This window comes from Purpureocillium lilacinum (assembly GCF_023168085.1).
Source record: "Purpureocillium lilacinum CBS 284.36 DNA, scaffold_3, whole genome shotgun sequence".
NCBI lineage: Eukaryota > Fungi > Ascomycota > Sordariomycetes > Hypocreales > Ophiocordycipitaceae > Purpureocillium > Purpureocillium lilacinum.
The window spans coordinates 2,548,513-2,558,743 of record NW_027072113.1 but is presented as its reverse complement, the minus strand read 5'-3'; the positions used below and the strand labels follow the sequence as shown (position 1 = coordinate 2,558,743).

General features: G+C 63.1%; 2 protein-coding genes across 2 annotated transcripts; one reads left to right on the top strand and one right to left on the bottom strand.

The window, feature by feature from the left end:
* Nucleotides 1-333: 333 nt before the first annotated feature.
* PLICBS_004361 (uncharacterized protein) lies at nt 334-2,364 on the top strand (the record flags this gene model as incomplete). Its single annotated transcript, XM_018326907.2, has 1 exon — nt 334-2,364. The coding sequence occupies one exon, from the start codon at nt 334-336 to the stop codon at nt 2,362-2,364; it is 2,031 nt and encodes a 676-aa protein (XP_018174369.2).
* A 1,173-nt stretch (nt 2,365-3,537) lies between these two features.
* Nucleotides 3,538-5,781, bottom strand: PLICBS_004360 (uncharacterized protein; the record flags this gene model as incomplete). The annotated part of the gene is made up of 5 exons (XM_065600497.1): nt 3,538-3,575; nt 3,637-5,320; nt 5,364-5,481; nt 5,680-5,704; nt 5,778-5,781. 5 exons carry the CDS (start codon nt 5,779-5,781, stop codon nt 3,538-3,540), a joined length of 1,869 nt encoding a protein of 622 aa, XP_065456569.1.
* Between the last annotated feature and the right edge of the window lie 4,450 nt (nt 5,782-10,231).

The window sequence follows — 10,231 nt, the reverse complement described above, 5'->3', positions numbered from 1 at the left end:
AGTTGGCGTCTCCGCTTCACCTCGCACGCACACGCCACCCGCCCACGCGACGCGCCGACTCGCGCCCGAGTTAGTTTCGAGATTTCGAGTATTGGCTGGGTCGCCGGTCCCCGCACGACGACGAACGCGACTGTCGACGCCGCTGCTGCCTGCTGCTCGCCGGACCAGGGACAAGCATTCGCCGCGGCTTCGAGTCGGCATCTGCCATCGCTTGGATTATATATAGACGCGGGTGGCGAATCGAGCCCTCGTGGCGGGTGATACACTCAGTCGCTCACGCAGGCGGACCGGCTCTGAGAAGCCTCATCCGTCGGAGCCGCCCATCTTGCGAGCATGTCGCGCCGCTCGCGCCGCGGTGCCGCCAACGATGCGGCGGGCGCGGGCCTTGCGCCCGAGGGCTCCCTTCCCGTCGACGGCTCCTGGCGCATGGTCGAGGGCGAGCACGACAGCTTCGACACCACCATCCTGCCCTCGTCGCTGCCCGCCGACGACGACGACGACATCCTGATGCCCCTGTCGAGTGGCCAGCCGTCCTCGGGCTTCCCCTCACAGCTCTCTACCGGCGGCGGCGGCGCGGGCTCGTCATCGCAGTCGCAGCCCGGCGGCGCGGCCTCCCAGGACAGCATCCGCGACTTTGCCAAGCACCAGGATGACGAGCAGGTTATCTTGCGCGAGCCGTTCCGCCCCAGCATGGTGGTGTCGCGGCGCAGCAGCGCGCAGGGCAGCGGGATCACGTATCGCACGCCCGAGCCGCAGTTTCGCATGCCCATGGTGGACGTGGTGGGCGATGGCGGGAGGAGCAGCAGCGGCAACAGCTCGCGCACCATTCGCCCTTACGGCTGGGCTGCTGCCGCCGCCGACGAGGACGATGCGACCGACGACAGGTCGTTGCGCCGCCGCGCAAAGGGCGCTTCATCCCTCGGCAGCCCGTCGTCAAAGAGCAGGACGGCGGGGGCGCGTCGCCGCGGCGCCAGGAGGGATTCCTTTGACGTGCATGACGACTTGGACCACAAGGCGGCCAGGCACCGCCGTGGTAGCCGCACGCAAGAAGGCGGCGGCACCCTCGAGGCGATTAAGAGACACCTGCTCGCCGCGCTCCCATCCACCGTCTACAGACTGCTCCTCTGGGCCGGCGAGGTGGTGCTCATCGCCATGAACTACGCAAAGTACCCGCTCGGCGCCCTGCTCGCCGTCTATCTCGTCTTTGGCGGGCTCATCGTCGCGCAGAACATGGCCACACGTTCGCTCTACGCGGCCGTCTCGCCTGTGTGCCGCGTCCCCGGCGCCTCGCTGCTCGGCCTGCCGTTTTGTCCGCCCTCGTCGTCATCATCATCGGCGTCGTTTCCCTTATTCCCCAACGGCACAGCCAAGCCCCACCAAAACGTCGAGTTCGACGACCTCATGGGCGTGCAGTCCAAGTTCGAGCAGGTGCTCGAGAAGAGCGCCGACGGCGTCTCGCTCCCCTTTGAGATGAAGCGCTCCGAGGCGGCGGTGCGCGACCTCCGCAGCCTCGTGCGCCACAGCGATATCCAGGCGCGCGGCGAGCTGGTGCTCGAGTTCGACGGCTACATCGACACGGCGCGCCGCGCCGCTTCGGACCTGCAAAAGTTCAACACGCACGTCGGCTCCGCCGTCGACGCCGTCATCTCCATCAACCGCTGGACGTCGCGCTACATCGACTCCCTGTCGCCCGAGGCGCTCGACGGCGCGCCCTCGGCCCTCTCCGAGTGGGCCGCCTGGTTCTTCTACCCCTTCCAGCCCGCCACGGCCGACGAGCCGTTCAGCGAGCGCGCCATCCTCGACAAGTATATTGAGCACACGGCGCTCGTGTCGGACCGCATCGCCGCGCTCATCCTCGAGGCGCAGGGCATCCTCCGCCTGCTCACGAAAGCCGAGGACCACCTCTCGCTCATCTACGACATCACGTCGCGCTCCTCGTCGAGCATCGCCTCGCGCCGCGACGAGATCCTCTGGACCGTCTGGACCCTCGTCGGCGCCAACTCGAAGCGCCTCCACAACCTCGCCCAGCAGCTCGCCCTGCTGCGCCAGGTCGACGCCCAGCGCTCCTCGGCCGTCGAGCAGGTCAGCGCCCTGATCCTCGAGCTCGAGGGCATCCAGGCCGGCCTCGGGGACCTGCGCGACCGCGTCGCCGAGCCGGAGCTGGCCGCCGTCGCGGGCACGAGCACCGCCGCGCCGCGCATCCCCCTGAGCGTGCACATCGAGACCATCGACCGCGGCGTCGAGCGCCTGCAGGGCGCGCGCGCGAGGCTGCGCGTCGCGGAGGATGAGCGCGTGAGGGACGCCATGGCGAGGGGCGGCATCAAGAGCGACGAGGACCGCCTCATTGACGCGCGCGGACGCTGATGGGCTGCGTGACGTGGCTCGCCTTTGCTTCCCCTGCCTCGTTGCTGTGCTGCATTGATCGATCCGTGCTGCACAGAACATCAAAGGTTCTTTTCTGGGAACAACACAGTATACTAAAGCCCGCTTTTTGCTTTCATGCCAGGAGTTGGCGGTGGGCTTTTGTCTTTTCACGGGACGTGCGTGCTTCCTTTTCTTTTGCTTAAACTACATGGATGGATGGGTTCCGGCCGGCGTTTTGGAAACTACTGAGTATTACTTACTACACGTAAATCACAATTCGGGGAGGGTCTTCCAGGGCGGTAGGTTTGGTTTTTGGAGAGATTACTCGGTACAGAGTATGTATGTAGGTGGGCGGGTGTGTCTTGACGGGCGCAACCTGCTCCAGGACAACCTGCTCCAGGGCATACATGACGATGATGCGCGGCATACAGTACAGTCAGTACACACACGGCCAGGTAGTTACAGTAATACAAACTCATACATGAGTCTTATTTCAGGTCGTCGTCACGAGCCGTCATCACATATAATGTATACATCTGACACGCGAGATACAGTATAACGGCACTGACACGCACAGATGACATCCCAACGCGCAAGGCGATTTCTTTCGTGTGCCTTGCTGCGGCACATCGTTGATTTGGCTGTGTATTCCAGGCTCTTTTGCCTCGAGCCCTTCATACAAATGCCCATCCATACACGTATACATGCCGCCGAGGAGCGGCGCTCGTTCCCACCCGCCGGCGCGCGGGGCTGTCGCCAACAACGCCGACCCTTAAATCCCAGGACCCCCGATTTCCGTCGTCCGACAGCCGGGGGAGGAGGCTCGAGCTTCGACTCCAGGGCCCATCGGCCCGTTATCAATCATCCATGTGCGCCGCTGCCAACGCGGCTCGCATCCAAGGGTGTGCATGGCCAGGGTCCGACCCGAGCTCCATGCGACGCGGTCCCCGCCGTGCGCACAAGCGACAAAACAAATCCCCCCATCTCGTCCAAACGCCTTTCCAGATATCCTCGTGATATGCATTCCCTGTTTTGCCGACCCAACACTCCCAAAGACGAGACCCAGACCCAGGAAAAAGAAAAGACAAAACGCCATTGCCATGCAAAAGTGGTGATGCCCAACGCCCACCGCTATAAATCGCCGCCTCCACTGATGCCAAAATAAGACCGTTGTCAGAACCCCGGGAATGCCTTGGACAGTGCCCGCCGCCCTATGTGACCTGTCAGTTCTTGTCCTCGTGGCAGATGTGCGCAAGCGTTGACGGATCTTACATCTAGGCCGTTGATGGTCCGGGTCATCAAACGGCGCATTCTTGGCTGCAATCTGTCGCATACGTTCCCTGGCAAATGACGAGGGACTGGACCGCCCGACCTGCGGAACGGCCTCTTTGGGGTCGCCCTCTTCATGGTGCGTTGGCAATAGCCGCAGGGCCCGAGGCCGGGGTTTTCGCGGTCTTCCGTTCTTGGCCACGGGGGCCATCGGCGAGGCGTTGGTCGTGCCTTGCGTCTCGTCACTCTCGGTGTCTGCTGTCGCGTTGGGTGTGGCAACCGCTGGCGCGTCCGGCTCGGCCTGATCCGATGCGGGTTGAGAAGCCGACAAGGGTGTCATGGGCACGTCTGCAGCCGTCGTCGTTGTCGTCGGTGCCGCCGTCCCGTGCGAGCTGAACAGCCGCTTGCCCCATTCCTTGAGCTTCGTGTCGCTAGATTCAAAGGATGAGTCCTCCAGGTCTACCCTCTCTCTCAGTCGTCGCACTGCCCGCTCACGACGGACCATGCCGTTTGTGATTTTCGGGCTGTACCCCCGCGGCAGCATGCAATGCTTACACATGGGGCAAAGGGAGCTGTTCTGGGTGAGGAACTCGTCGATGCAGGCTGGGTGGAATATGTGGCCGCAGGGCAGTTCACGGATGATGGAAGAGCGGTGTTCGAAACTGCATAGGCAGATGTGGCAATTCGGTTGATTGTTGGTCGCTGTCGTGTCGCCCGTGCCGGTGATGCTCGAACGCTTGCTTCGTATGCTTCTGACGCTGCGGGTACTCCGAGACCCGACGACGGTCGTCGAGTCGGTCGGCGGGGCGCGGTGCTCGGGCCGGCGACCTTTTCGCTTCTTGGACGGCGGCGAGGGGTTCGCACCTGGCGAGCTGGGCACCGGTGGCGCATCGACGAGGTCCGGCTCGGCGTTGTAGGTAAACAGAGGGAACTCTTTGACGTGCGTGGCTGGCACGGTTAGCCGCTTGATTCCCATGGCCTCGAGGTCGACCTCGCCAGACTGAACTCGGCGCTTCAGCGACTTTCGGTTTCGACGTTGCACGAAGTGCATGGTGAGGGAGACGGCGCTAATAATTAGCAGAAGGGCACCGATGACAATCAGCACAAAGGCCCACACGGCAGGAACATTGGTCGAGTTCTCCAGTGTCAGGTCGGTCCATATGCGCACGTAGTCGTTGGGGTTGGGGCCAAACAGCTGGCTGAGCTCCGGCCCGTGGGGTACTTGGTTGACGTTGCCCGAGTAGAGACTCAGTTGCGTCATTATTTTCTGGCCTTCGAGGCCTGGGATGGCGAATATGGGGAAGTGGTAGTTCTTCCTCCACGCCCCATTGTCGTCGAGGTTCCATACTGGAGAGTCAACCTCTTGGGGCTTGTTGGTTGAGTTGTTGGGCTTGTAGAAGATGAAGGCGCGGATGGGCCCGTGGGAGGCGGATCGGAGATAGGCGAGGGTGCAGTCGATGCTGAACCAGGGGGCTATAGCGACGACATTGAAGTTGCTGGGAGGGAGTTGCTGGCGGCGGGTGACGTTGCGGGGGATGAAGTCATACTGCTGCGCGTCGCAGGAGGGGACGCTGGTGACCTGCGGCACGTACAGCAGGCCACCAAAGGTGCCATCGAGCTTTTCCGCATTACGGGTGCTCAGCGTCGTGAGGTTGGTGGACAAGCGCTCTTCGTACGCCAGCTGGCTCTGCTCGGCAACGATAGAGAATCAGTCAGCGACACGGCTCAACGGGGCCGGGGACGGGGCGAGAACGGTGGGAGAGACGAACGGAGCGCGCGGTGATGTTCCTGACCAGCGTCGAAGGAACAGTATTGGCGCCGGCCCATACTGGATTGCTGAATAGGAGTCTGGCGACAAGTCAGTGGCGGAACGAGCGACGGGTGGTTGCGCAGTAAGACGGGCGACGGCAGTCGGCATGGTCGGGGACAGCGGGGGGTGCGGATGTCGACGGAGTCGAGCGCAAGGTCGTCGAGTCACGGCGGAGTGAAGAATCGCATCGCAGGGCAGGGCAGGGCAGGACAAGGCAGGGCAGCGAGCAGACGTACACGCTATTTCGAAGTTCGGTGAGCGCTGCAAGCGAGCAAAGGTCAGCGTGGGATGTTGCCAAGGCCGGGCCACTTTGAGTCTGGGCAGCGGTCCTTACACATTCTCCTAACTCATGTTCGGCGTCATCGGGGGAAGCGACATGTCATTGCAACAGGGCGTTGCAGCGCGCGACGATGGGGCGGCGACGAGAGCGGCGAGGAATGGGCGGAACGGCGGGCGACGGACGACGGACGACGGAGCAGCACCGGGTATATGTTGTATGTCGACGGCGACGGCGGCGGAGGGGCGAGCGCGAAGGTTGGGCAGGTTGGTGAGAGTGCGCAGGTGCGTGCGTGCGTGCGTTGCGTGGAGAGCGCCGGGAGAAGGGAACCGGGTGGAAACGACGGATGGATGTGGAAGTGGAAGTGGAAGTGGAAGTGACGGCAGGGCCCCAGCAGGCGGTCCCCCGTTGTCGAAAGGGGAGTCAGCCGCTGGCGGCTTGATTGGGTGGCGGACTTGCAGCAGCGGCGGGGGGGCGGAGCCTTGGAGGTACGTCCCTCTCTCCCCCAGCGTGCGTCCAGAGGCACGTCGTCGTCACCTCTCACCCTCTCACTGCCACTGAGGCGCTAACTCTCGCCCCGTCCTCCTCCACGGGAGTCGGCGCCTCACCCCAGCGACAAAAAGGGCCCTTGATGGGCCGACAGGATGTCGGCGCAAGGGAGGGAGGGGCCAGAAGGAATCAACGCAACAGGTCTGTGTCTTGTTCTTTTTCCTTTTTTTTCCTGGTTCAAGCGCGCGACCTGGATGTGATACGAGGGACGGGGCACGGGGCAGCGCTCGACGGCAACGGGCCATGCGGCCAGCCCAGCCCAGCCGAGATTCAAGACACCCGGCAGGCGGCGAGACGGGAATAATATTGGGGCGGACAACGGTGGCATTCTTCGTACGATACATACCATGGATACAGTACAGTACTGTACCAAACTAATAATACTTTGTGGAAGTGACGAGGACCGGTAGCCGCCCCATCCCCCCAAGGCACGTTTGCGCGCGGGATGGCTTGCAGCCCAAGCAGTGGGCAGCGGCCAACGAAGGTCCATGGTCGTGGAGGCATTTGTTCATGGATCTTGTCTCGCCAAAGGGGGGCCAATGGCGGGTGAAACGGCCAACGGTGCAGGGTTCTTTGCAGCGGGCGCACCACGGACAGACAGCAGCACGGTGGTGGGGGCAACGGACAGTGAGATGTACGAGTACTTGACCAGTTTCCCTCCCCCGCCGCGACGACGGAGGAGGCTCCTGTTGTTGGCATCAACGCAAGTCAAGCTTTTGTGTCGGTGAAGAATCTGAGGCTCCAACCCAACTCTCGTCGTCCGGAGAGCGGGCCCGTCCGTCCGTACGACGCAACGAGGTACGAGGGACGTCGGTACGCATTGTATGTACGTCGGCCCTGCATAAGTCCATCGTCAGGGCGCCGCCCGCACGGAGGCGTCGGGAGGGCGGGGAGAGGTCGATCAAAGATTTCTTCACCCGCCGCCGCCGCCGCCGCCGCTGGCCCCGGTGCACATCACACCTGGCACGCACCACAGGCACACAGTACGGAGTAAAAAATTGTACCCCGGCGCGTCATCAGCGGGCGCGCCATGTGCGGGACACAGAAGGTACACAACCCTGCCTGGCGGCCCACGGCTGGCGGAGCGCCCGGCCGGCCCAGCATAACTCACTCAGTGGCTGATGCAGCTAAGATTGCTCTCCCGCAGCGAGCGACGGTGGAGCGCTGTGCCGATGCCATTGCCATTGGCGGGCCGAGGGCTGCATCCTGATACCAATCCCAGGCCAGGCAGTTTCTCCGCCGGCTGATTGATTATGAGGAGCGAGCAGTCGAAGTGGTGGTGGGTGGGCATCCCCAAGTATAGTGGTGGTGGTGGTGGTGGTGGTGGACTGTTGGTGGTGGGCCGGCCCCTCGCCCCGTTGATGCTGCCCGCCGGGCCTGCGTGCTGTGTGCGTGCTGAGCTGCATCAGCACGGATTGTTGTTTCTTATGCGCGTCTTGATGCGCTGTTGATAGCTGAATGCAGATGTGGTACATGATAACGTTAGAGTGTCAGAGTGATGGATGTCGATGCTGCGGACCACCTCCAGGGCTCTACCACGACATGTCCAGATGTACTCTAGGTAGGTACCTGCCCGGGGGAGACACTACCAGCGCCCCGGCGAGTGACCTGCGCCCTTGTACCTACCCAGTTGGCTGCTGGCCACCACCACTGGCGCTTTCCACCCGTGGACCCTTTCTGGCCGGGTGCCCCTTCCTCCACCCGGCGGGCCCATGACTGACCCGATCCCAGCTGGCGCCATCCGCCGCTACCTGCTCTACTGTACCCTCCGGCCATGGAGCCGTTCTGCCTGCTATCCTGCCCTGTCAGTCGCCCTCACCAGATTCCCGAGACCAGCACTGCTGCGACCCTGCGCGAGGTTCGAATCGGGTCCAGATCGCGCTCGCGCCGCAGCCACATCGAGCAGGTCCGTACTTCCCCCTCAGGGCCCTGGCAAGCCTGGAAGAATAGCCTCACGAGTCCCCAGGACCCCTCATGCCCTCGTCGCGCCCGGAGGGACTCGGAGGCCGCTCTCACCCGTCGATCCCTCCGCCTGGCTTCCTGTCACGTCCACCTCGTCCTCGTCCTGGCCGTGGCTCCGCGTATTCCTGCATTCCCGTATTCGCCGTTGATCGGCGCCCCAGGGGGCAACAAAGGGATGGGCCGCTGATGACGACCACAGGAGACAGGTCGCCTGGCGGTGGGTTCCCTCACACTCTCTGTCTGCTGATTGCTGCGGCTAGCGCTGGGATCAGAGGCCGGTGCGAAGCAACAAGCTCAGCCTTGTCTTCCTCGTCTCCCTCGACACCCGCAGCATAGCTCGCTTGCGGGCTGTGGCTCCTGGGGGGCCCTCGTCGTCGAATCGGAATGCGGACGTGCCCACAGGGCCAAGCACCATCGACAAGAAAGCTTGTCTCGCGCCCGTCCCCAGGCACCACCGCCAGGCCCAACGTGGTGGCCGCCCACAGCTGGATTTGGACCCCTCCTGTCGTCGTTGATCGTCGCAGCCGCCTGGTGGGACGTCCAGCCAGTCCGCGCCAACCCGTCCCTCACTCCGTTGCCTCGTTGGGCCACGCGCATGGCATGGCATGGCTCGCTCGCTCCACGACGCAGTCAGTCAGCGGCATCTTCGTCAAGGCCCTTTGTGGAGTGACGGCGACACCGACGGCAAGCAGCTACGGAATGCAGCGATCCAAATCCTGCGGCAGACGTGAGCAAAGATCAGCTCGCAGATGACAATTTCACCATGCCAGGTTCTATTTTTGCTTCAGTCTACGTCAAAGGTCTCGGACCGGAGCCCTTGCACAGGTCCTTTCAGAGAGCTCCTGCGAGACCTTTATGCGCTGATAGGTGCAGAGAACGAAGTATCTCTCTGCGATAGGCGCTGCTGCATGCAGGTTGGCCGCGAGACCTGTGGGTACCAACAGCTCGCTCTCTCTCCGGCGTGTTTCCGGGATTGCGAAGTCGTCGCGATAACAGTCGCAATGCGACCAACGTGTCGTCTCAGCCTGCCGGAAGATTCAGGCCGGTCAGCTACCGTGTATTAGGCACTCGGCCACGCTGCATATCTGCCAGCGATTTAAGTTTGAGAGATGAATCAGGAGTGTCAGTTCGATTGGCCTCTCTCTTTGGCCTCGAGCCCGAGCTCCGTACTTGGTACCACGGCAGGCGATGCACAATCCTTGAAACCAGTCGGGGCGCCTCGTGCGAGTGTACGAGCACGCAACGGCGGCACAAGGTTCGTCGGTGCGTCACCACGGGGATGACTACGCTAGGTCGGTCGGAGGACGTGCCATGGTGCTATCCCGTGCACATGGGCAGCCGTGGGCAATCGACAAACGTCCAAGGGAGGTTGCAAATGGCGCCATCACGGGCAGTGGCAGCGTGCCCACCACCCGCGCGTCCTGGGGCGGAGGCCGAGTCAACCTCTTCCTTTGTCGCCGTCGATGGCGTCGCGAACGAGGATTGCGCCAGGTCGGCCTGCATCCCCAGTGGTGACCTTGGGACCTGTCCGCATCACCCGGCGGACTGTGCTCGAGTCGCGTCGTGACGATGCTCCCGACCCGCACGAAGCGAAGGATCCAAGTCAGCGGCGCCACCGCTGCGCTATTGAACGGTGGGCTCTCCTGGCGAGTGACCCGATAGCGCTGCTCCTCCTCTTCCGCGTCGGCAGTTGGAATCTGCTTTACAGGGTGCGTATCCCGACCTCTTGGACCACCGGGACACCATGCACCTCCGGGACGGCCAGGCAACCACGTTGTTGCACGTGTGCAAAGTACGCGGTATCGTCGTGGCCCTCCCTGCATCCTCCCTGGCACCGTGATGGTCAGTATGGGGAAGGGAAGCTCAATGACGTAGCTGTGTCGCCCACCCGGAAAGCATCATTTGACCTGGAGATTTGCCATTCGAGATTTCGCGAGGGGCGACCATGCACCACCACCAAACGTCGTCTCCAAAGGCCAGCCAGCCCGCTCCGCCCCTCC